The following is a 27,745-nucleotide window of genomic DNA, read 5'->3' on the forward strand; positions in this document are numbered from 1 at the left end:
TATTAACCATTTCCCAATTACTGGGCATTTACTTTGCTACTACAAAAAGTGGTGCCACAAATATTTAGAGCACTGTCCATTGGTAATATAAGGATTTTCTTCTAATCTCGCGTCTGCTTGGGATGTGTAACTGGCACTGAGATTTTTAGGCGAAAGGTATGGGCATTTTAGTTACTTTCTTAATTCCAAATTTTTTTTCAATATGTTTGGACCAAATTCACACAGAGAACACTGCAGTGTGTTTTTCCACAACATTCCCCTCTTCCTGATCTCCCCAGTAGTATCAAGACCACCACCAACCCAGGCTCACAACTAAGGTGTTAACCTCCGCTCTCAACACCACTCACGTCCAACCTGCTGCTCTATCTTGTTGGTTCTATCTCCTGGAGGTGCCCCCTCCTCACCTCCTGCCTTCTCTATCACAAGAGCCTCGTTGGTGGTCTTTCTGCCTCAAGTCCTTCTCCATACCACTTCATCCTCTACAACTGTTTTAATCCCAATTTTAAAAAGGTTTAGGTGTCTTGTGTGTGTAAAGTTCTGTGTGTTAGGAAGGAATGACAACAAGAAGATAGATAGGGCTTCTGCTCTTAAGGGGCTTACAATCTAGGAGGAGCAGCTAGGTGGCACAGTGGACAGAGTGCGGGGCCTGGAATCTAGCAGAAAAGACAAGACATCAATAACATCCATATAAAGAGAATATTTTAAGAGCAGAAGATCCTTTCTTACTCATCAGTGAGGGAAAGGTAAACAAGTCATGGTACATGAACACAATGCAATGTTCCTGTGTCTTAAGGAATGGTGAAAACAATGGTTTCATAGAAAATGTATGTGAACCAATCCGGAGGGGAGTAAGCAAAAGGAAGGGAACAGTTCATACAGCACAAATGACACTGTAAAAATGAAACACTTTGGAAGAATTAAAAACAATGATCAATCATGCTTCCAGAAGCCTAATGGGAAAGAATGAGTATCTTCCTCACAGAAAAGTGATGGACTAAAATATGCAACATAAACAGGTTTTTTTTTCACATTTTTTGACATATTCAATATGGAAATCTGATTTGCTAGACTATGCATATTTGTTACAAAAGGCATTTTTTTTTAATTTTTTGTTCGTTTTTTTTTTCCCCTTCCTTCCTCCTCCAGTAGGAGTAGTGAGTAGGAGAGAAAATAAGTGCTCATTCATTATAAATAAACGAATGAATAAATAAATAAATAAATAATAAGATCAAGTAAGATACTATGGAGAAAGTAGCATTCAAACGGAGAACTTAAAAAGTAAAAATAAGAATAGTGGAAGAATATGGAGAGTACATATCATTCCAAAAGCAACAGCTGAACAAATACATGGTTAAGGGAAAGTGGAGACTGTGTGCATGGAACTAAAGGGAGTGGTTCAGTTGGACTGGAGTATAAAGAACATAACGTGAAACAGAATGAGATAAGGGTATAAAAAGTAGTCTTAAGCCGGAATGCAGACAGGAAGACCATGAGCTCCATGATTAAATGAATGACTGAAAATCTGGGAAAATCACTGAGAGGCTGGCAGATAACAGCACCAAAGATGGGTTGAAGGTGGCATAAATGAAATGCATGCATTTCTAAAGAAGAAAGAATACTGAGAGATGCAGATAGAGGAATGGCAATTAGCTGCAAAAAATATACTAATCTCGCCTCTCGGCCCTACAGTACTGAACCACAGAATGATTTGAGTCATCTATGATGGAGAGTGTGGGAAGAGGATGTATTGTACCCTGGGGAATTCCAAGTTCCACTAAAGCAAGGAATACTGACTGAGATTGATAGATGATGTTTGACCCTGGGCAATTCACTTAACCCCAATTGCCTCACAAAAAAAAAATATGGTGATTAGATGATGAAATTAGATGATGAAAAGAGTTTATTCAGGCAAGAGACCTGAATGTGGATTCTACAGGATGCAGTGGTTCAAGGAGTTAACAGATGGATGCACTGGTTTGAAATGGGCTCAGCGAGAAGTTGGGATGATAAGAATAAGGATCAGGATTCAGAAGGAGGTAATACTAGAATGCAGTTTGCCTTATTCACCTCCCATTCAATTCCACTGCCTTGCAGTGTGGCACCTGACCTCATCATTTGAGAAACAGCTCTTACCAAGATCAACAATGAACTCAACTGGTAAATTCAATGATTGCCTTTCCTTAGTCTTTATGAGCTTAACCACTATGGCTTTTCCAGCGACCTTCACCAGTTGTTCTTGAAAGACTAAAAGCTATCCCTCAGACTTTAGACTGCGCCATTTTCATTTCTTTCTCTATATTTTCTATATTGGTGTTCTCAACAATCTATTTATTTAGTACCCCAATCATTCTCCTGAGATCCACGATGACATCATTAACTGTTTGCTACAAATCTTCACTTGAACTTCATACAGACATATGAAACTCACCACATCCAAAATGGAACTCACCATATTCCTTTTATAGACCCATCTACCTCTTGTGATGGATAAAAAGTTCAAGAAACATGGTTTCTGGGTAATTATCCAATAATGTTAGCATATTATTAATAAAAGGATGGTCATTTGGCCATCTCTGTTAGACCAATGACCCTTCATGGAACCCATTCAATGCTTCTATGCCCTTGGAAAAATGGGTGTTCCTAAAGGTGGAAATCAACTCTGATTGGTTAACAATTAATGAGAGAATAAATATCACAATCAGAGGTGGGCCTATTCTAATGAGGGTCTGGGGAATGTGGTTCTGATAATTCAATTCTGGTCAAAGAGAATTATCTACATTTATATCATCTATCTAACAAAAGGGAGAACCCACTTTTCCCCAGACATGGCTGAGTGAAACACAATGGGCTGGAATCCATCGATTCACTTAACTTTACCTTCTGAACAGATCTGAGTTCTCCCTCTCCGTATCAGCCCTGTACTTCAAAAGGCTGCCTGAGTAACCTACAGGGAATGATTTCTGAATGAGGAAGTAGAAAAGAGGGAAAACCTTGGTCCTAATTCAATAACTAGCTATTAAATACAAAAGAGAAATCATCATTTCTCTCACCTCCAAATTTGTAATTTCTATTGAGAGGATTCAATCACCAAAATTTGCAATCATAGTCTCAAAGCTGTTTTTCTACCTCCTGCTTTTATGAGAGAAAGTTTTAGGAGATGGAGCAGGACTTGGACAAAATGAGGTGATGGAAATCGTGTTGGAGACTTTTAGTTCGTTCCACTTAAGTAGGTCAGAGGTTTAATGTAAGCAGGAGATATTTGGCATTGTTTTGGAGTAACTGAGGAAAAACATGAAGAACAATCTTCTGACCCAGATATCGGTCCAGACTCTATGTCCTGGCTGAAAGAGAAGCAGGACAATTTAGAAAGCTATAGGAGACAACCCAATAAGAGTCTGAGGAAAAAGAGAAGGGTAATAGTAGCTGGCGATTCCTTGACCGTGAGGACTGAGGCAGCCATTTGTCAACCTGACAACAGCAGAGACATCTGTTGTCTTTCCTGGGCATGTATTCAAGACAGATAATCTTCCAACACTTATCAAAATGGGTGACAAATGCCCACTTTGGTTGGGTATTGCTGCCAGAAGGATATTAAAAAGTACTGTCAACAATTATGAAGTCTTAGGTAAGAAAGTGAAGATCATAAATGAACAAATTGTGGTTTTCTCACTGTGGCCTCAAAGGAAAGGGATGCAGAGGTTAAGAAAGTGGTGTCTGAGAATGGTATCTGCATTTCTAGACCACAACCTACAATACAGGGATGATAAATTCTAAGATATAGATAGAGTACACCTAATGAAAGCTGACAAGAATGTATTTGCCATTTGTCTTGTAAATCCAACCAAAAGGGTTTTGATGGCACCTCCTGCCAAACTGGTGATAGACTTAAAATGCAGAATGAAGAATGCATTTTTGGACATGGCCAAGAAAGGGATTTGTTTTCTTGGACTTTGCATAGTTGTCATGTGAGTTTTTGTTCTCATTGTTTCAAAAGTGCAGTTTTAGTTGAACGGTAAGGCAGGAAGCTAGACTACAGAACATTTGGAAGCAAATAACTCCTCAATCTGGCAGAGGTAGGCAACATCACCTACACCTAAAACTGAGGACAAATTCAGTGGAACAGAAGCAAACATCCCCTCAGGTCCATTTCTTGGAGTCAGGGCAAAAGAGAGTTAATGGGGGATGTGTGTGTCTGTGTGTAAAGTATTCAGTTTCCCGGTTCAGTTTATGGTACTTGCACTGTAAGTGAATCACACGGAGGAGGGAGGGAGGGAGAGGGAGAGTGAGAAGGAGAGGGAGAGAGAGGGAGAGAGAGGGAGAGGGAGAGGGAGAGGGAGAGGGAGAGGGAGAGGGAGAGGGAGAGAGAGAGGGAGAGAGGAGAGAGAGAGAGAGAGAGAGAGAGGGAGAGAGAGAGAGAGAGAGAGAGAGAGAGAGAGAGAGAGAGAGAGAGAGAGAGAGAGAGAGAGAGAGAAACTGACTATTCCAGTATGACCAGTTTTAAAGACACAGAGTATTCAGTTATGCAGCCAATCAAAGAAGACTACGCTTACCTACATAGTAGAAGAATGCAAGATGCAAAGTGCCTCCTCAGGTGATCTAGGCATGCTCCAAGCCTCATTACATAAGTATTTATTATCTCTCTCACATTCCTCATGTCTCCCTTCCCCACTGAACAATTAAAAAACAATGAGAACAAAAACTATCTTCTCTATGCAGATGATTCTCAGAGCTACAAATCCAGCCCTAATCTCTCTCTTGAGCTCCAATCTCACATCAACAATTGCCTATTAAGATGACTCAAACTGGATATCCCACAGGCATCTCAAAACAGAAGTGTTAGAAAGGTTTTTTTGGTAATTTTTAGGAAAAAGTCTGTCAGCCAATAAAACGAAATCATACTAAAAATTGGCTCACCTTAAGAGATTCCTTTTTGGTGAGCTTGCTTGAAGATGAAATGTCCTTCTCTGAGCCATTATAAAGTTTGGATTCAGACTGTAATTACAGAAAAATCAACAGAATAAGACTGACTGAAATCCCTATCTAGAGCTCTATTATCATACAGATTCTTAAAATAAATAATTAAATACAGTAACAAAACTATTCCCATTTAATGCAATGATATACAAAGTATATAACATGGAATATAAAGTTCTTATTTTTTGTGCATATGTGTTTTTAAACAATTATTCACAACCTACTGCAACCAAAAAGTCTCATTTGGTAAGTTATGAAGGTAAACAACACATTTTGTAGATTTTCTGCATTCTCCTTCCAAAAGAACATGAAGAGAAATGTCACATAAATTTTAGTTTTTCAAGGAATAAAAGCAATCCCAACAAGCTGTTAAGCTGTCAGAGTAGCTCTTAAAACTCATTAGTAGCTACACTAACATTAACAGAGATAAGGTTGAACAAAATGTTCATGTTACTTTACTTTTTAAATCTTTTCCCATGGAGTAACTTGTCCACAATTCAGCTTGTCCACAAGAACCACAGTACTTAAAAAACAACATACTTAAAAAACAACATACTCAAAACACTCAACCCTTTCCACTTCTTTAATGTACCCTAAGTTTTATTAGAAAGACAGAAAGTAAAAAGTTCCTACTAAAACCTTGGTCCAGCATAGCTGCACTGTGCCTTTCTTTGTATCCTCAAGAGTTTGGTTTAGTGTCTGGCCACATAGTCTGTGCTTAATAAATGCTTGCTGACTGACATAGATAGGTGATATCAATCAATCAGCCAATCAAAATATGTTTTGTATGTGTCAAAGATTAAAAACTAGCAATAATAAATCTGTCACATATTACCTAAAAGGGAATGCACTATTTAATGCTTAGAAATCAGTCACGTAGCTCCAAAAAGGTATACTTGAATGTTACCATGGTACATTTAGAAAGAGAAGTCAAAGCTGCCCATACTTTGGATCTACTCAGTATGTGGGTCAGATTCAAATATAATCTACATATGGAGATTAGGAAATTTACCTTTGCTACACACAATTCTAAATAATGATGATGATGATGATGATGATAGCTAACATTTGTACAGCACTTCCTAGGTGCTGCCAGTCACTGTACCAAGCACTTTACAATTATTATCTTATTTGATCCTCACGACACCCCTGGGATGTAGAGGCTATTATTATCTACATTTTACAGATGAAAAAACTGAAGCAGACAGAAATTAAATGATTTGTCCAGAGTTACACAGCTAAATAAATATCTGAAGCCAGAGGCTTGGGTTTCAATGATTTTCATCACACTCCAGTAACTTCCAGAGATTGCTAGTAAGCTCTGGTATATAAGAACTAGCAAACAGGAGGACTGTCACATGATTTCAGTCAATGACAACAGTAAGAGGCCACCCTTCCACATTCCCCTAATCCTTGACTGGTTCTGAAAAAAGAAAAAAAGTTATCAAGTACTAAGATCTTCTATAGTACTTATTCAATGACCTGATATCACCAAGAAATGATGTGTTCCACATAGCAAAGCATCTAAATTTTTTTATCTTAACCATTTCAGCATTGAAATATAATAAAAGCTAATTTTTATAATGGAAATACTTCTAAAGTAAATGATATACAACTCTGCCTTTTAAAATCAAAGACACTGAACAATTCAACATAAAAGTTTAATATATGTTATTTGACTATCAACCTAACCACTGTGATAAATAACTACAATGGATTGTAATACAGTGACACATAGCTTTCATAAGACTTTTCTATTTCTTCTAAAATTATGTTTTGAATTTTTTTGCTGTGGTTGAGTTGTTTCAGCCACATCCAACTGTCTGTGACCCCATTTGGGGGTTTCTTGGCAAAGATACTGAAGTGGTTTACTATTTCCTTCTTCAGCTCATTTTACAGATGGGAACTGAGGCAAACAGTGTTAAGTGACTTGCCCAGGGTTGGGATGGATTTGAACTCAGGTCCCTCTATCCACTGTGCCAACTAGCTGCCATTCTGAATTTATATCTAAAATAGTTGAAGTTGCCAGAAGTCTGACTTTCTAATAAGTGGGGTGCCCTACTATAAGTGAATAACTTGGTGTCAGGAAACAATATTTTAATTTCTGGACCTGGGCAGATGAAACAGAAATGATAGGGGACAAAGGGACAAGGGACCAAGTAGAAAAGCAGAGTTAGCTAGGGCTGATAAAAATACATACATTTGCCTGGAGACCTGTGTTCTGTGAAAGATTTCACTGTGATCTACTTCAAGAAATGGTAATTTTACCAAGGTAACCCCCTCATTGATGCAGATTTTAATTCCTCTGTAACTTGAGAATTGGTCTGAGTTATTCTGGTTAAAAATTTCATGACCCTGCAGCCAACCTAGTGTCTCTTCACTAACACATGCAGGTTACACCGCTGACACAGCCTTAAAGAATTCAGGATCACTTCTACTCTGTTATACAACTTCAGTGGGGGAAAGTACTACATCAATATGAGGAGTAATTCTCATTACTACATATGTATTTAAAAAGGCTAAATAAAAATGAAAAGGGTAAGAGAAAATGGACCACGTTTATCTGTTAAGCCAAACGCCAAAGAGAAGTTGATCCAGTACTAAAAGATAAGTAGCATCCAAGGGCCTGGTAATTCATAGGTGAGAATATCCAAGAAGACTAAAAGGAAGTAATATCCACAGCCTTGGTTGCTGATGTAAAATCAACAAGAATTTATTAAATGACTCATATACCAGGCACTGTGCTAGGTACTGGGGATAGTATGAAAAAAGTCCCTGCCCTTAAGAAGATTACAGTTTAGCTTAAATGAAAATAATACACACACACACATATACATATACATATATATATTATATATATATATATATATATATATATATACACACACACACACACATATATATACACACACATATATATATACACACATACACACAGGTAGTCCGTCACTTAGTCCACAACACACACACACACACACACACACACACACACACGATATATTCAAAATAGATACAAGATGATTTTGAAGGAATGTAAAAGACAAATGTGAATCCATAGCTATTATTGAGATTTGGTAGGAAGAAGCAAATATTTGCACTATATAAATGGAAAGATATACTTAATTTAAAAGGAACAAATTAAAGATGCTCACAGAGTAGCACTGCATAGTAATAAGATACACTCCTGAGGGGAAATCCATAAACCAAAAAGGAAAAGCATGATGGAGGATATTTTGGTGAAAATTCATAAAGAGAAACAGAAATGATATCTACTCTGAGGCCACCATTGACCACAAAGGAAAAAATGGCTGAGTTAAAAAAAAAACAAATCACAAACTTGGCATCAAGATCAAGAACAAAAGATTTTACATCTCTAGCCACCTGCTGAACCCTGCCCTTTCCTCTCCTCTTCCAGTAAGTGCAGAGTAGCTGATAAATTCTTGACTTAATTTGATGATCATTTTATTTGCCAAAATGTGGAAGAAACAATGAGATAGCCGTAATTCTAGGTCTGAAATGGAGAATAACAAAGAACTAGTTGCCAAAGTAGAAATCATGTGAAATTTAGGAAAGCACGCCTGTTCAATTTAGCACTCATGACAGAAATGTAGGGGAAATCCAGGCATGCCCTGATACTGAAAAGCAGTGTGACATAGTAGGTAGAGCAACGGAGTTAGAATTGAAGAGGCCTGTGTCTGAATCTGACCTCTGATACTTTCTAGCTGAAAGCTAAGTCTGTTAACTTCTATGAACATCAATGACCTCATCTGTAAAATGGGGATAATTATACCTATTCCTCAGGGCTGTTAGGAGGATCAAAGAGGATATTATATGCAAAGTACTTTGCAAACCTTAACCTCCTATATAGAGGTGAATGATGATAATGATCCCAAATTGGAGGGTACAGACATAAAAGATTTTAGATAAGATAAAGGTATAATTTCTTTTTTTTTCTTTTTTTTTGGCTAGGCAATGGGGTTAAGTGACTTGCCCAGGGTCACACAGCTAGTGTCAAGTGTTTGGTCTGAGGCCAGATTTGAACTCAGGTCCTCCTGACTTCAAGGCCAGTGCTCTATCCACTGCACCACATAGCTGCCCCCTTAAAGGTATAATTTCTATAAGGCAAGTAGTCTCAAGAGGGATAGAATGCTCTCAAGAATGAAATCTGACACAAATACAAATAGTTATGATGAAAAAGAGAGAGATGCCTAAAAAACACTGATACAGACATATAAAGAATTCAATTACCAGTTCAGATTTTAAAGGATATATACAAAAAAAGGACGCAAAAGTAGATTACTGACAATGAATACTAAAGTGCGATGTGTGTGCGTGTGTGCGGGTGTGTGTGTATGTGTGTGAGTATACATATATACATATATATATATATATATATATACACACATATAAGAATAATGTGAGGAACATGAGCTAAGAGTTACAACAAAAGTAAAGGAAAATGTAAGGTGTCCTAAAAGCCTTCACTTTAAACTATGCTAAGAATTTTGGGACATTCTATATGTGGACAGAACTTTTAACGCATATCAAAGGCAAAATAAAGATTAAAGTAGGGATAGGACCACTGCTTAGAGCATATGAGAAGATAAAAATGGACAACTTAGAAAACTATTCACAGCTTAGCACAACTATTCAACTCTTATATCTTTGTGGTTTTTCTACAAAAATAATTATATTCAAATTGTAAAATATATAGAACAAAAAATAATAGAGAATTGAAAGTGAAGATAAGTGAAGAAGGCTATCCTAAAAGAATTCACATTACCAGATCCTGACAAACCATATCCCAAGGTATTAATAGAATTAGTATATATGACTGGCTCAGCCACTAGTGTGATCTTTGAGGAATAATGGAAGCTATAACTGGAGATAGGCATATGAGGTCTTGATTTTCAAAAAATGGAATATGAAATTATAAAATAATCAACTAAATAGTCTGACTTGAATTCTTGGAAAAATTTTAGAATTATTAAAGGAATGATTTGTGAACATCTAGACCAAGGCTTCTTAAACTTTTTCTACTTGAGAACCCTTTAGTGCTTCTTAAACTGCATGTTGTGATCCCATATGGTTGTGACCCACAGTTTAAGAAGCGCCGATAGAGAAACAATGATAACAAAAGGCTAGCACTACTTCATCAACAGCAGGTTAATAACATACAAATCTAATTTTCTTTTCTGACTGTGTTACTACACTGGAAAATCAGGGGAATGCCACAAACACAATATACCCCTGATTTTCATAACCACCCTGACAAAATGTCTCAGGCAAGATTATGGTTTTTGAGTTAGATTTTTATAGTAAACTGAGGAAGCTAACAAAAAGATCTCAACAGAAATTCTACAAGTGAGTTAAAAATCATTTTCTCAAGCACAAGATAGGAGAGATACAGCTAGGTAGCAGTTCATCTGAAAAAGACCTAGGGATTTTGGTGAACTGCAAGCTCAAAAAGGTTTAACAGGTCATACAACATGACAGTTTAAAAAAAAAAAGCTAATGAAACCCTAGGCTACTTAATAGAAGAATGGTAGCCGGAACAAGGGAAATAATAGTCCTAACCAAGGAGAGACTTTGCCCTGGTCCATCCACGCCAACATTTTTATCTCAAGTTGTATGGGGCACAGTTTAGGAAGGCATTAAGAGCAATTCAATGGACAATAAACATTTATTAAGCACCTACTATGTGCCGGACACTGTGCTAAATGCTGGTGATAAAAGGCAAAAAGGCAGTCCTTGCCTTTAAGAAGTTCACAATCTAATAGGGGAGGCCACATACAAGATGAAGCTGAAAAACAAGGGGAGGGGGAAAGAAAAGTGAAGGGGGGGAATACCTAGCACAGCGGGCATGATGAAGTCCTGCAGCTAGAGTGGGAAATAATGAAGTGACTGGGCTGGGCACTCTCCTTAAATTATAGAAAATCTGGCAAGAGCTCGCTTATGTTCACCCTCCACCTTCAACAATCAGAGGAAGAAAGAGGACCCAAGAGCAGGGTGCGAGGAGGTGTGAATTTCAGAGTTGATTTAATCTTACAGGATGATGAGTTTCTGGAGAACATGAAGTTTAGGAGAGCAACCAGATGGTAACCAGAATGATGAGAGACCTATAAACTGTGACAAACAAGTACTGACTGAAGAAAACCGATTCTAGCTTGCAGTGGAGAAGACTTAGAGAAGACATGACAGCTATGCAGGTTTATCAAAGAACAAAGATTAGACTTCTCCTGGTTGGTCCCGGAGGTAAAAGTCTGAAGAAACTGGTGGCAGTTGCAGAGAGGCAAACTGAGATGCTATGTCAGAAAAAGCTTCCTAACAATTAGAACTATCCAAAAACTAGAATGTGCTGCTGCTTCAGGAGACTGTATCTTCACATGATTTGGAATGATTTAATGGCCATTTGGGAAACATATTATGGTATGAGTCTTTTTAATGTCACAAACCAAATCATGTCAATTGATACATACCTATATAATATCAGTTGGCCACTGACATAGATATTACTGCTGTCATCTTTTATATGCAAAATCTACCATAACAATGCTTTTAGGGACAACAGAAAACTTACCTTGCTTTTTGACATAGAATGTGATGTTTCTTCTCTATTTTGAGACAGATCATCCTTTCCTCTTTCAAAACCTTAAAAAGAAATTTATTATTATTAATACAATTATACTGCTACATTTACTTATTTTTAATCTTTATTTTTGGTCCAGATTAACTCTATAACTTATACTCTTAAGAAGCTACCAGAAACACAAAGAATTTAAGTTACCTGACTGAGGTCATAGGTATGTATGTCAGATACAGGACCTGAACTAAGGTTTCCTGACTTTAGGACCAGACCTCTCTCTGTTTACAACACCATGGTGCTTCTTAAGTAAATCTACATAAAACTGTTTTCAGTACATTTAGATAGGTATTGGTTATTTTTTAAATTTTTTAAAAATCATAAATTTTAGTTTTCAACATTCTCTTCCATAAGATTTTGAGTTTTTAAATTTTCTCCCCCTCCTTCTCCTCTCTGCCCCCCCCCAAGATGGCATGCAATCTGATATAGCTTCTACTTATACATTCATATTAAGCATATTTTTCCGGTGTTGGTCATTTTTAAAATTAGTCATCCTCATAAAATAATTTAATATAGTAAATTGAAAGTCATTGCCTAAGAAGACAATTACTAAATTCTACCTAAATTAATCTATTTATTCAATGCCATACCAATCAAACTATCAAAAATTATTTTACAGAGCTAGAAAAAATAGCAAAATTCATCCAGAAGAACAAAAATTGATATCAAAGGAATCAATGAAAAAAATGCAAAAGAAGTTGGTCTAGCCATACTAGATCTCAAACTGTATCAAAACAATCTGGTACTAGCCAAGAAATAGAGTAGTAGATCAGTGGAATAGATTAGGGGCAAATTACTATCGTAAATGAACACAGTATTCTAGAATATGATAAACCCAAGGATCCAAGCTTTTGGAACAAAAACTCAATATTTGACAAAAACTTCTGGGAAAACTAGAAAACAATACGGCAGAAACTAGGTATAAACCAACATTTCACATCATATACCAAGACAAGGTCAAAATGGGTACATGATTTATACAAAAAGGATGATACCATAAGAAAATTAAAAGAACACAGAATAGTTTATCCATCAGATTAATGGATAAGGGAAGAATTTAGGACCAAAGAAGATACAGAGAGCATTACAAAATCTAAAATAGATAATTTTGGTTACATAAAATTTAAGTTTCTGCAAAAAACAAAACCAATGCAACCAAAATTATAAGGAAAGTAGAAAAATGTGGAAAAAATTTTGCAACAAATATCTCTGATAAAGGCCTCATTTCTCAAATATATAGAGAACTTAGTTAAATTTATAAAAATACAAGTCATTTGCTAATTGATAAATGGTCAAAGGATACAAACCGTCAGTTTTCAGAAATCAAAGCTATATATAGTCATATGAAAAAATGCTCTAAATCACTATTGATCAGAGAAATGCAAATTAAAACTGGAGGTGCCACCTCACACCTATTAGATTGGCTAACATAATAAAAAGGGAAAATGTTGGATGCTGGAGGGTACATGGGGAAACTGGGATACCAAAGCACTGTTGGTGGAGTCATGAACTAATACAACCATTCTGGAGAGCAATTTGGAACTATGTCCAAAGGGCTATAAAACTGTGTGTACCCTTTAATACTGCAATACCACTGCTAGGTCTACATCCCAAAGACAGCCAAAAAAAGGGAAAAGGACCTATTTGTACAAAAATATTTATAGCAGCTCTTTTTGTGATAGCAAAGAATTGGAAACTGGGGAATGGCTGAACAAGCTGTAGTATATGACTGTAATGGAAAATTATTGTGATATAAGAAGTGACACGTAGGATGATTTCAGAAACACCTGGAAAGACTTACACAAACTGATGCATACTAAAGTAAACAGAACCAGCAGACTACAGTACACAGTAACAGCAACATTTTGTTCGATAAAGAAGTGTGTGTGACTTAGCTCTTCTCAGCAATACAATGAACTAAGGCAATCCCAAAGGACTAATGATGAAGCATACTATCCATCTCTAGAGAAAGAACTGATATTGACTGAATACAGACTAAAGCATGTTATTTTTCACTTTCTTTTACTTTTTTCTTTTATTTGAGTTTTCTTGTACAAAATGACTAATAAGGAAACATTTTACATAATTGCACATGTATAACCTATATCTGATTGCTTACGATCTTGGGGTGGGGGGAAGGAATAGAATTTGGAACTCAAAACTTCAAATAAAAATGTTTAAAAATTGGGAGGGAAAAGTCAATTATAAAACGCCTCTTCCAAACAAAAGAAAAGAAAAATCTCAACCATTAACTAACATCATTTATTAAAAGACACAATCTATTATATTCCAATACATCCATGAATTTATCAATCTGGATACTCCCTCAAATGATTACAAGCCATCCATGGCTACCCAGCCTGATTTACTTTTAACCATGTCCCTGAGGCCCAAAGTGCACAAAAAAATGACAGAATGCTTCAGGTTCAGCAGTGGATCGCCAAAGACCAAAGCATCCATGGAATCCTTGGGATTTTCTCATTGTTGTTTAAAGATTTAAAGATGACCAGCCTAAAAAGCACAAACTCTGCAATTAGAGAGAGGTGAGACCTTTGGGTAATTTTCATATCTGATCTGGAATTCATTACATTCATACAACTTTCCCAACTTGTGATATGTCACACACAACCAAGTCTGTTAACATGATACACATAAGAATAGCAGAACTGCATCCTGGGCCATCTCTAGTAATCCTGATCTCTATCTGGCCACTGGACCCAGATGGCTAGGGAGGAGAAAATGAGGCTGGTGACTTTGCACAGCCCTTCCTCACTCAAATCCAATTCAATTGCAAGTCATGTCATCATCTTTCTGATGTCATGGGTCCTCTTCAAGAAAGAAGGACAAAAAAAGAAAGAAAGAAAGAAAGAAAAGAAAAGAAAGAAAGAAAGAAAAGAAAGAAAGAAAAGAAAAGAAAGAAAGAAAAAAGAAAGAAAGAAAAGAAAGAAAGAAAGAAAGAAAGAAAGAAAGAAAGAAAGAAAGAAAGAAAGAAAAGAAAGAAAGAAAGAAAGAAAGAAAGAAAGAAGGAAGAAAGAAAGAAAGAAAGAAAGAAAGAAAAGAAAGAAAAAATAAAGGACAAACCACAACCTGTGAGTAGTCCAAGCTGCTCGGGACCCAGTCAACCAGTTCAAGTTGGGCAACTCAGCTCGTCTTCTCCTCTCCTCTCTTCTCCTCTCCTCTCTCACCCCCACATGGGGTATCATGCCCTAACCTGAGCGTGTTGTGCCCAAAGGAAGGCAAATTTTGATGGCTGAAACTATCTTGGGCTTTACTAGCTAGATTTCTTTCTTACAGACCACACCTTAAACCCAATTTACTTTGGCTCACATTGATTAGACTACAATAGGTCTCTGCCAAGCACCACTTAATAGTAATTTTTTGGGCCCTCCAGGCTCAGAGTGAATGTACATAGTAATTGTTTCTCTTTTGACAGATATCCTGAGGGTCTTCCCCTCCCAGTATGATTTTCTTTTTATTATTATTATTAAAGGGGTCATCCCTTGACTCACTTCTTAAACAGGCCTCTTCACTGAACGGGCATCACCTCACTCAAAGTGAGAATTTGGAAAGACCTCAGCTTAAAAAGGCCAAGGTCTCTCACTGCATCCTGGGCCATCTCTGGCCACTAGACTCAGATGGCTCTGGAGGAGAAAGTGAGGCTGGTGACTTTGCATAGCCCTCCCTCACTCAAATCCAATTCAATTTTAAGTCACGTCATGGTCCTCTTCGAGAATGAAGGACAAACCATACAAGAACAGCACAAAGAAAAATGTTATGCACAAAAGCATCATGATCCCCATCTTAAGAAGTCTATGGATGTCATGATGTTGAAAAGAAAGGCTAACACAAAGACACAATTAAAGAACAATTTAAGACAGCATAAGATTAGTGTAAAATTTAATATAATTAAGTATTAAAATGTGAACTGACATTAAGTACTAGAGATGGGCAGGTAAAATAAGGAAAGACAAATATTCCAGTTTAACTAGGAAAAAATTTCAAAAGGATACCAACAGAAAGGAGTATTTTAATATACCCTGCTTTTAGTTTGCTTGCACATGCAAACTTAACACTAACGTGAGCTAGTGTGGCATCAAAATAAAACACAGGCAACAGATGACAACAGAATCTTAGAACCCAAGAAGTAATCTTTCTGACAAGAAATATATTTCTTATCTGATCTCTAACTTCCTGCCTAACAAGACCAAGATGCCATAAATCAAACTCAAGGTCTATAAAAGCAAGCATGTCTTCTTCTCCACAGATTCCAACTATTCCTCTAGACTTCTCAATTACCATTTGTGGTGGTACCACTCTATTGCTACCCTGAGTCAAAACAATGGAATCATTCTCAATTCTTCATCTCCTACATCCAGTCAATTTCTAAATACCTGAACCCTTCAGAACCTAAGACTCCTGTGACTAGCTTTTCCACGTGAAGTGTTGGTCTAGGGGTCAAGGGCATGGTTGAGAGAGAAGACAATGGAAATCCTAACCTTGGACCACTCTGGGGCCAGGAGAGATAAAGACTGAAGGAGAGAAGGATAATAGTACTGTGGTAAGTACAGAGGACTAAGATGCAGGACTTCCATTTTTCAATCTTGTAGGTATGTAGCAAACTATACAGTCTCAAGAAAAATAGGCAACATCATCTTTATTTATAAATGACAAAAAAAACCTTGACAAAATGAGGGAGGACTACATAAAAGCAGTAAAACCACAGTTACTGATGCAAAGCACTTATTATTCATATCCAATTCAAATGTAGCACAGCAGCAATCATCTTGATCATTAAATGTAAAAGTCTGATGACTTTCTGGTAAATGGTACCGGATAAGACTAAAGTCATCTGTGTTCATAATTTGTTGCTCAAGTAGAGAAGACATCGAGTTACAAACATTTTTTTGTAAAGAGGTAATATTAATGGACACTGGTCTTATATGTGTTATATATGAGCTTCTACAACATTAAGTAAAATATTAAATGTGAAGATATACTTCACTGAAGATGTTCATCCATGTCCTAGTACAATAGTGTCAAATTCAAATTGAAACAGGAGGCACTAATTCATGCATAACTTTCTCTACCTGCCACATCCTGACACAGTTTTAAAATGTAATGTTATCTATATTTTGCTGTATTTTTATTTATTTTGCTAAACATTTCCCAGTCATTTTAATCTGGTTTGGGCTATACTTGGGAGTGTTGTCGGCAGCACGGTCCACAGGCTACATTTTGATACCTCTGTTCTAGAGAATGCTCTGCATGAAGTCTAAGTAGCAGAGGGATTCTCTGTGGATAAAGAGGTTCTGCAGATACTCCTCTTTTAAATATGACATTATGCTAACTGCACTGATTCCTGGACTTCCTCAGAGAGACTGGCAATCCCTGAAGAGACTAGTCTAGTAATACACATAAGAAAAAGCAATTCAACATAGATTACATATTGCTCACAGTATGATAAATGGATGAAAAAGCCACAGAATCAGTCCATTAGTGTAAATACCTTGGTCAAGCATTTCAGATGGACAAGCCGTACCCAGAACCCAGAGATGAGCTAGAGTCTATTTTTTCTGAAAATACAATGTGCTTCTGAAAATACAATTCCAAACTACTTGAGTGGTCATAGCACATATTTTTAATACCAACATTCTCCCTCTAGTGCTCCATCTGCTGCATATCATGGAATATTACTAAATCATCAGAATCAAAATTGGGGGGACCTAAAAAGCAACAAAAATGCAGTGAAGCATACTGAAAACTGAAGCATATTACCAATACAGACCTTTGCGTAAGAAGTGATATAAAAGCATCAAGGTCAAGTACAACTAGAAAACGAAGGAAGCCAAGCAAGAGTCAGCACTAGCAGATCAACAGCCCAGAGGCTATACTGGCATCCTTCAAATTTTTTCTGAAGGAAGAAGGCAGCTTTCAGAGTACTAGTTAGATTCTTTATGAGAAATATGGGAGGATCTGGACAAGAATCACACAAAAGGAGACAGCAACAGACTGAAATCTATACCGAATAAGAGAAGATATCAGTGAGATCATAGATCTACTAAAGTGTGCTACAAGATATGCAAGTTCTTATCATTCTCTTGCACTTCTAGTTAGAAATAGATTCAATACAAATTCCAATATTTTTGTGTTTTATACATGCACAAAGAGCCAGGCTTATTCATTCATTCACTAAAAAAAAAATTAAGTATATGTGAGCTTAATAACTTAAGAACTCTCTTTATCCATGACATTTTCTTTGGTAGATACTGATCAAAAGTGCATAAAGCTGAGAGGGACAGCCAACATAAGAGGAAGACAAAGCTAGTTTCCAAAAAGACTCTGACAAGTTAGACCACCGGGAGAAATCTAATAAGATGAAATTTCAAAGGGACAAATCTAAAAGTTTATACTTGGAGGGGATGCCCATCAGCTGTTGAATGGTTGAACAAGTTGTGGTACATGAATGTAACAGAATACTATAAGAATGATACTATACGAAATGATGAGCAGGTGGATTTTAGAAAAACCTGGAAAGACTTATATGAACTGATGCTGAGTGAAGTAAGCAGAAGCAGGAGAATATCGTACACAGTAACAGCCACATTATGTGCTCTTCTCAGCAATGAAAGGATAAGACAACTCCAAAAGATTCATATGGAAAGAACTATGGAGTCTGAATGAAGATTGAAACATACTATCTGCTCTCCTTTTTTTGTTGTTGTTTTGTTTTGTTTCTTCTTTCTCGAGGTTCCTCCCACTGGTCCTAATTCTTCTTCACAAGATGACTAAAGTGAAAATGTTTAATATGAATATATAGAGAGAGCCTATATCAGATTGCACACCACTGGGGAGAAGGAGGAGGGGAAGAACAGTGAGCAAATTTAAAACTCAAAAGCTTATGGAAATAAATGTTAAAAACTAAAAATAATTCTTTTTTTAAAAAAAGTTTATATTTGGGCTCAAAAAATCAAATTTGTGAGTACAGGATAAGATGGGAAAGGAAAGGTTAAACAGTTATTTTTCAGAAAAAAGATCTGGGAACTTTAGTGGATCACAAGCTTAATCTGAGTCCACAGTGTTGAAGCGTAGTCCAAAAAAGCTTAATGTGATTTTGGTCTATATTAAGAGAGACTGCTTCCAGGAATAACGACGTTATGGTCATGTAGTTCTCTTCCCTGGTCAAACCACATCTTGAGTATTGATTTCAAGACACCACAGCTTAGGAAAGACATTGTCTAAAAAGACAATCAAGCTGGGAAGGAGCTTTGAGTCCAAGTTATATGAGAACTGCTTAAAGGAACTAGAGATTCCTGAAGAAGAAAAGATGCAGAAAGAGTATAACCATATTCAACTATGTAAAATGCTGTCATACAGAAAAGATATTAGACTTATTCTGTTTGGCCCTAGAGGGCAGAAATCAGGAGCAATGAGAAGCTGAAAAGAGGCAAAGTGAAGACTGACGTCAAGAAAAACTTCCTAATTATCACAACTATTCAAGAATGGAATGGGTTGCTTTAGGAAGCCATGGATATCCCCTCAATGGATCTACAAGTAGAATATGGACAACCATTTGCTGAGCACCCTGTAATGGAGATTCTTTGGGGTACAAAGTTTTTACTAGAAGATTTTGGAGGTATATTTTAACTCCATAATTTTGGGGATTCTGTGATCTTATGAAATGTGGGTAGTACCTCCAGTAGCGCAGTTTACAGCCCATCCCTGTCTTCCTTTTCTAATCCTCAAAAAGCCTCCAAAGAGGGCATACCTTCCTGCAGGACTACCAACATTACATTCACCATGCAGTCCATCTGTTCTTTCTTATGTTTGATACATGAAAAGCCCAGCTCCTTTTCCAGTCATACATCTTTCTGAGTATTTCTTATTCCACTCTCTGCATAGAAGGCATTATCAGTCTATTAAGCCACTTTTCACACATAAATTATAGTTAGCAATATGATGTAGTTTATTTACATCTATCGAGTGTTTTTCCATTACTCTCTATGTGATGTATGATTTTAATTCCTCTGAAAAGATGTGTATTCCATTACTAGCAAGCATTATGTATTATTAGAACATCTGTATTAGAAAGAAGGGTCTTTAAAAGTTATTCTCTAAGAGAAGTGATCAAAGAAAAGTGATCAAAGAATAAGAAAAAAAGGGCAAACTATTAACAACATATGAAAAAATGCTACAAGTTACTAATAATAAGAAAAAATAAATCACAACATCAAGTGGTATAACTTACAAAAGATGGGCATGGTTAGTACTGAAGAGCAGACAGTAGGTAGGGACCAAAATTAAAAATAGGCTGAACTTCTTTGGGCAGCAGATAGGTTTTTAGCAGCTCACTTTCCAAGTAAAGGTATAATTAATTATTAAACTATTTTGCAAATTAACCATATTCTTAAAAAGTGGAGGAAATTTCAACTAATATCAAGTAATTACATTTATTACTTAAGATTTTTATTTATCATGAAATCACTCCTCTCAGAATAGAGACAGACTGACAATGGTTGATTGCTGTGGGTCACGTGACAAACAGGAGAGAATATGCAGAGGCAACCTACCTGCCAAGTTATGTGATGAGCATAATAGTGACTACTGGAAGGCAGCTTTACTTTTATTTATATTCTCTACATTTTTCACGGGCTGCTCAAAATCCTTTTGCCAGCTGTTGTATGATGTGCAGGACTAGTGAAGAGGTTGTGCAAAGAAAAGCCAATGAATTATTGATAGACCCTGGGAATTATACAACCATTCTAGAAAGAGATTAAGAATTATGTGAAGAAAATGACTAAAATGCCCCTACCCAGAGATTCCAATACTAAGCATATACTTCCACATACCTATAAGAAATTAGTAACAAAAAGGCACCATATTTACTTCATTGTAAGATAAAGAGTCCTAAGAAATGGGAAAATTTACATGAACTTATTCAAAATGAAACAAGCAGAACCAGGAAAATTACATATTATATATTCTGACTACAAAATAAAAGCAAACAAACAAACAAACAAAATGACCAAAGCTGGCCCAAAAGAAGAGATAACAGAAAGTATGCCAAAAGTCTAAGTATACGTTTCAAGTGATTAAAGCTTAAAACCCCCACTAAAACTTTTGAAACACCCTGAATACTTTCCTGCTTTTAGCAGTAATGGGTAACTACAGTTGTACGAGACAATATATTATAAATCTGAGGTATTGGTTAGTTTCGTTTAACTGGTTTGTTCTCTCTCTCTCTCTCTCTCTCTCTCTCTCTCTCTCTCATTCTTTGCTAAAAGGGAAAGTTTGGATTTGAGTCGAAACATGGAAATTTCCATATTACATTTACGAAGATGAAAGTACTTATTTTGATTCAGTTTAAGAGATATACCATGAAGTAAAATTATTTCTAGGATCACTAACTAGCACTGGAAAACTAGCTAGTACTGATGATTTTTTTAAGATCCAAAAAGAAACCAAATGATACAACAGCAGGCTGGACAAACAGAGGAGTACATGTGGTCTTAAATAATAAACAAATAGTATGTGCTAGAAACAACAGCAGAATAAACAGTGTCACAAAGCTGTAATTAAAATGGCATTCAGGTTGAGATCTACTTGGTAAGAATAAAAAGAGACATGTTTTACAAAAATGTGTTACGCTTTTGAGCAAAATAATACTGGGTCCTTTTTCTATTTATTTTCTCTGGGGTCTACCTAGATAAAGAACATAGGCAAAACTAATCCATGAATAGCAGCTTCTTTAAAAAAAAACAAAAACCAGTGGCAGAGCCAAGATGGCAGAATGAAAGCAGTGACTTGCTTGAGCTCTCCTCCAAACCCCTCCAAATACTCATTTTTAAAAAATGGCCCTAAACCAAAATCCAAAAACCTCAAGAAGTAGCAGTGGGCAGCTAAGTGGTGCATGGATAGAGCACCAGCCCTGGAGTCAGGAGGACCTGAGTTCACAAATGGCCTCAGACACTTATTAGCTGCATGACCCTGGGCAAGTTATTAACCCCTATTTGCTTCAGTACCTCATGCAAACCACTCTAGTAACTTTCCCAAGAAAACCCCATCCATGGGGTCACATAGACTTGGGCACAACTGAATGGAACAATAACAAAGTAGTATACATTTTAAAATAATTTCTAGTAGATCAATAAGAAGACATGCTATATACAGTACTTTGTTTTCATTGGCCAAAATGTACCTTTTCAGTTCTCTTACTTTATGCCCTACACTTTATCAAATTACCTTTACATCATGGGGGGGGGGTGGCGCGTGAGCGCAGAGAGGGGGAAGAGGAGCAATTCCTCTTTCCCCTATGAAAAAGGATGATTATTTCATTTTAAATGCTAAATCTTTTTCTTTGATAAATACAAATAGAATCTTAAGAAAGCTGAAACATACAGGAAGTTAAAACTTCACTCTAAATCAGTCTAAGACTTACTATACCATTAAGTGAAATAATTCACCTATAAGAAATTCTTACATATTCAGATTAAGAATTTTCACAGCTTATTATAATAAATGTATTATGATGAGTATTCCAACATAAGTTACTTCAAAGATATTCTGTACATGCATAAACTAAAAGATTTTCAAATGAAAATAGAGAATAAAGGGAATCTCTCATAGCATTCACATTTCTAATCAATTTAAAACCAACAAAGCTATTCATTTAAAATATGGTTATGTTTTGTTTTGGAACCAAAAATCAAGCCCAGAAATAAGGTCATCCAGAAAAATAAACCACCTACACCTCCAAACTCCAAATCAAAGAACTGTTAACAAGGCTGATCTCAAAGACTTCCAAATTCAATGAGGATAAATGTGCAAGGAACAGAATGTTCCCTAAAACAATCAGAACTCAAACCTGATAGGGCTCCTTGGATTGCACCCAGAAGCAGGGCGCCCATACAAAATGCACAACACAGATAATGTTCCATGTAGTCAAAGTCCTCGCGTGGAAAGGTTGCTAAATTCTGCACCAGCTGAAGTTTATGGGTCATATTCAAGGGTAACCCAAAATTATACACACTGCAGTAACTTAATCTAGAGAACACAAAACAAAAAATGCATCACTTGGGATTTCTACAGTAGGATGAAGCAACTTTCTCTCTAAAGTCTTCACAAGTATATTTACCTGAAAAGGGAGTACCAAACCCAAGGCATCTGCTGTAAGCCAAAGAAGCTTTATCAAGCCATTCCCTGCGGCTCCTTTAATATCTTTTAAGATTAATTTTTTAAGAATAATTTTTTAATTTTTAAAGTCATACTAATGATGTATGTACATAAAACTCAGAAGACTATTTAATGCGCCAATAACTATTAATTATGCAAAAAAAGTTTCAATCCCATAAAGACTGATTTGTAGCAAAGATTCTGGGCAATAAATTCATTCTCTACTAAAATACTATTTAAAGTATTACATAAAAACTGCTCCACAAAACTCCTTTTTATTTCAGCAGAAATTTTTTTAATTTCACATAAATTAACAAGTGGGGGGGTGAACAAAATAACTACTCTACACTTTCCAAAATATATTATGTATTATTATCTCATTTTATATAATCCTGTATAGCAGATAGAAGATATCATTGTTCCCACTTTATAGATGGTCAAACACCTACTAATTGGCAGAGAATGGACTTAAACCCAGGTCTCTTGACTCCAACTCCTAATCTCGTCCCACTGGTACACAAGGCCCACAAAAATGTTTGCCAGGGATGTAGGCCGTTATCTGTGAGTAGCACTGACTCTTGTGATACTGATTTAAGCTTTTCTATGTTCTGGAGCAAAAAGGGGTGAAAGAGTAGTCTTCAATAACTGCACTGACACGGCTAGCCAAGATGCACGGATATTTGATCCAGATGAGGATGAGGCGTGGTATAATCTCTTGTAGACAATCGCAGGAATATGAGGATATAATGTAAAATGAACTAATGTACAGCTCTGGAGCCAGACACTGATTTATTTTGTACTCAACAGTTTTTTTAAAGGATTATTGTTTCCTGAAAATAAAATTAAGTCTGTGCTGTCTCCAAGCTAAAAGGATTTGCCACTTTCAGAAAATGTGACTGTTATTTTTGTATCATGATGGCAGCAATAATAACAATATGTACAAATCAAAAAAAGTTAATGTTTTACTTTACTGCCAATTTGTTTTTAATTACGACATTGAGAATCATTTATTATCTCCAACTAGACTGATACAAAATGCACCTGAAGTTACCTTGGGCTAATCGATGCATTGGATTTTAGTACTGAAGTTATTCAAGCGTGTAAAACTTTGATCTTTTAAATAACAGAAAAGACTGTTCAGCAGTGGTCTGGGCTTTTTTGTTTTTTGGCAAATGTGAAGGTAGCTTTTCCTCCCTCTAAATCAAGAACAAAAGCAAAAGCTCTAAGTGATGAAAACACCAAGCTGATTGTGTGCTCTTTTCACTTCTCCTAGTCCACAGAAAGCCGATCAGCAGAACCAGTCAGAAGGAGTGGTCGCTGACCGCGGCGTCAGGAGGAAACCTTTCTTTCAGTCAGGATTACACACATCATCTATTACTTTTTTCAGCAGGCAGCACCATCACTCAAATGTTCTCTTAGAGCCGCCCTAAGTCTCAGAACTGATCTTCCCAGGGCTCGGATGCTTCTTGGGCTGCAGCTCAAGCTGCTCCAGTGGAGAAGTCTTAAATCACACACATATGTGCCAGCTGTTCCTACAGCCAGTCTCAGCCCGTCTCAAACTACCTTCAAAGCCAGGCAAAAACTCCGGATCTTGATCTACTCTACAAACATCAGTAAGAATCTCTTCTTATTGTTCTGATGTCAGTTCTCTGACTCAGAATCCTACGAATGTTCTCCTTTTGAATAAAATGTTGATTCTAGACTAAAGTTTTAAGATAATGAACAAATTGTAGTCATCCCACCATCATCAAATATTTAATATGCTGCTTTACTCTACACGTCTTCAATATTTATTAAGTGCTTACTGTGCACAAAGCACGCATCAAGCTTTCTTTTCTCATTAGGCGATCCCCTCTGCTCACCCTCCCCTCATTATGAAATGTGTCAATAGCATTGGTGACTCACTCCTATTTCACCTTCAATTTCTACCCTCTCTAAGCATTTAACACTTTTGTGTATATATTCCTGTATTTCTCTATACCAATTAATCAACCAACAAGCTTTACTTAGTCAACAAGCACTCAGAATATAACAGGTAGTGTGCAGAAGTGCTAGTGATGCAAAGCAGGGCAAAAAAGACTCCTTGCCCACCTAGAAGGAGTTTACAATCTAGCTTTTAATTCTAAGGAGGGAATGACAAAATGTAAAGAAACAGTTACTTAAAAGATAAATACAGAACACATGAAAGGTAGATGAAAGACAAAAAGTCTAAGCACCTGGGGGGATCGAGAAAGGCCTCATGAAGGTGAAATTTAAGCTGCTATTTGAAAGAAGGCAAGGGTGTGTGTGTTTCTTTCACCTTCATTTATGTGCATATAGCCAGACTCTGTCTAAACTGGCATACTCAGACAAAAAACTAACATGACAAAAAAGGGCTTTGTTCCTATTCATTTAGCTGAGATTTCAAAGGTATACACTATAAATCTTAGGACCACCAGTACCCATTCAAGCCAATCTCTTATAGCCAAGAAATACAGTAAATAATAAACAATTTACAGAAGATGATGGCATGGTAAAATGTTCAATACTCCAAAATTCATCTTTAGGAGCATATATTTAGAGTTGGGAAGATCTCAGAGGATATCTAGTTTAACCAAGAGAAAACTTGAACATGAAAGAGGTGACAAGACCTGTCAAAGGGTTACAAAGGCAGCAAAAGTGGCAGACGGAAAATAGAACAAGGGTCTCCTGATTCCAAGGTCAATGCTCATTTTTCCTCCACTGCATTGCTGAGGAAAGTGATCTGGAACCAAGCTATCAGCCATGACATTAAGCGGTCAGATTTATATGGCTTTGGAAATTTTATCTTTTAATTCCTTACTTTCCTTCTTACTGTTAGCCTGCTGGATGTCACCTTTTGTCACCTACATTAAATATTTCCTATTTCATATGGCTGGCAAGCACACTAACACATTTTAGAAAGATTTTCAACTACAAGGGCTGAAATACTAACAAAGTTAGCAGTTAACCCTCTACTGATCAAAAAAACAAAATCAGTCACAATATAACTATATAGTGTGTGACTTCTCAAAAGCTGATGTTATAAATGAAACATATTATACTCTTTTGCCTTAAAACATGAACTCAATTTAATGTTCATTTGCTATGAAAATTAATTATCCATATTGTACAGTAATGGTTTTATGTATTTTCATTTTTCTATCTCTTTAATTAATACCAGAATGCCAGGTATCACTCCTCCTGTTTAATGTACCTATCTTTAACTACCCAGTTCCATTCTATTTTGTTTGGAATAATTTAAGAAGTCGTTTTAACATTAAAAATATGCCAAGGGCTGATACATATATCGAGTGCTTTAAATATATAAAGCATCATACATGCATTATCTCATTTAATCATTACAACCTGACAAATGAGGAAGCTAAGACTTTGTGAAACTCAGTGACTTGCCTAATAAACACGAGACAAACTTCGCCCCAGGCCTTGAGCCTCTAAAGATAGCAACTTCCCATTCCACCACAACCACCTCTATCCAAGGGAACTTACAGGTGACTTTTGGCTATATATAAATTAAGGTTAAGATTTTTTTTTTTGGCGGGGGGGTGGTGGGGGAGGCAATGCAGCATGTGTTCTTTAAAAGGCTTAACTTAAGGAGCAGAACCAGGAGAAGACTGTACACAGTAACAGCAATGTTGTGCAATGACTAACTTTAATAGACTTAGCTCTTCTGAGCAATGCAATGATCTAAAACAACTCAAAAGACTCATGATGGAAAACGCCATTGATATCCAGAGAAAGAACTATGGAAACTGAATGCAGATCGAAGTATACTATTTTCTCTTTTTTTTTTCCATTCCCATGATATTTACCTTTTGTTCTGATTCTTCTTTCACAACAAGAATAATGTGGAAATATGTTTAATAGGATTATGCATGTAAAGCCTATATCAGACTGCATGCCATCTTGGGGAGGGGAGGAAGGGAGAAAAATTTAGCACTCAAAATCTTATAAAAGTGAATGCTGAAAACTAAAATAAATAATTTTTTTAAAAAGACAACTTAATTTCACTACTTTTTAGTGGATGAAAAAAAAACATGCTAAAATGTCCTCTCTTTTCATTAAGGACAAAATGGAGAGAAAACAGTCTCTTTATTTTTTTCCTTCTACCACAAGCACTACAGGGGGAAAAAAAACCCACTGCTTACTCACTTTTCTATTAAAACCATTTGATACTATAACTTCTTCTATATTTTAAACTCAGGAAATTCCAACACTTTCCCCCTCCCCTTCAAAATGTGAAGCTCCGCACTGTGATTACATTCATGTCACCCGGCCTTTCATCCATTACTTACAAAGCTTTCCTAGTCACACCTGTGAAGAGAGAGGACTGGGCAAAAAGGTGCTATTGCAAAACTATTAGGAAAAAAAATCCATTTTAGTTAAACTTCACATTCTGTGACTGCTGCAGTAATTGTATTTTTACAAGTCTCATTCACATGTATTACACAGAGGCACAGCATGAAGGTCAACAAGATCAGCTTTTGTCACCAAGCTTGCTGCCTAGGGAAAAATGAACAGAAAGGGAAACAGCGGTGGAACTAAGCTTTATTTGGAAAGGCCCACAGATAATTAAACTACTCTGAGAAATTCAAAAAACACTGAATTTTTCAAGGTTACTTCTAAGGTAAGTAAGACACCATGAGATTTACTACTTCAGATATGTTTACATAAGTAAAAAGCCTAAGTTCACTAGGACACATGATGGACCAATAAAAAACCTAGAGACACAAAAGCAGGTCAGCAGGTGTACTACACTACCTAGAGGCTGAGCACAGCTTATTTCACCTATCTAAAGTTCCTTGTAATACACATGTTGAGCTTTGAAATCCTAGATACTTACTTGGGCCTATCAAGCAAATTCACAATTTCAAATAATCATCTGTAAATGAACTATATGAAACTTTCACTAGCTTAATAAGTATTTATGTATATGCACAT

At 36.4% G+C, this 27,745-nt stretch overlaps 1 protein-coding gene across 7 annotated transcripts in view; it reads right to left on the reverse strand.

Annotated features, from left to right (window-relative positions):
* OSBPL8 (oxysterol binding protein like 8) overlaps positions 1-27,745 on the reverse strand; it is a 208,459-nt gene that overhangs the window by 51,385 nt on the left and 129,329 nt on the right. For all 7 annotated transcript variants that reach the window (XM_078146351.1, XM_078146358.1, XM_020968855.2 and 4 more), the window contains 2 exons: positions 11,555-11,625; positions 4,915-4,992 (listed from right to left, as the gene is read on the reverse strand). In XM_078146351.1, coding sequence (XP_078002477.1) covers positions 4,915-4,992; positions 11,555-11,625 — 149 coding nt within the window. The remainder of the gene's footprint in view (positions 1-4,914; positions 4,993-11,554; positions 11,626-27,745) is intronic.

This window comes from Phascolarctos cinereus, unplaced genomic scaffold (genome assembly GCF_003287225.1).
Source record: "Phascolarctos cinereus isolate Bilbo 61053 unplaced genomic scaffold, phaCin_HiC Scaffold_1;HRSCAF=81, whole genome shotgun sequence".
Lineage (NCBI taxonomy): Eukaryota > Metazoa > Chordata > Mammalia > Diprotodontia > Phascolarctidae > Phascolarctos > Phascolarctos cinereus.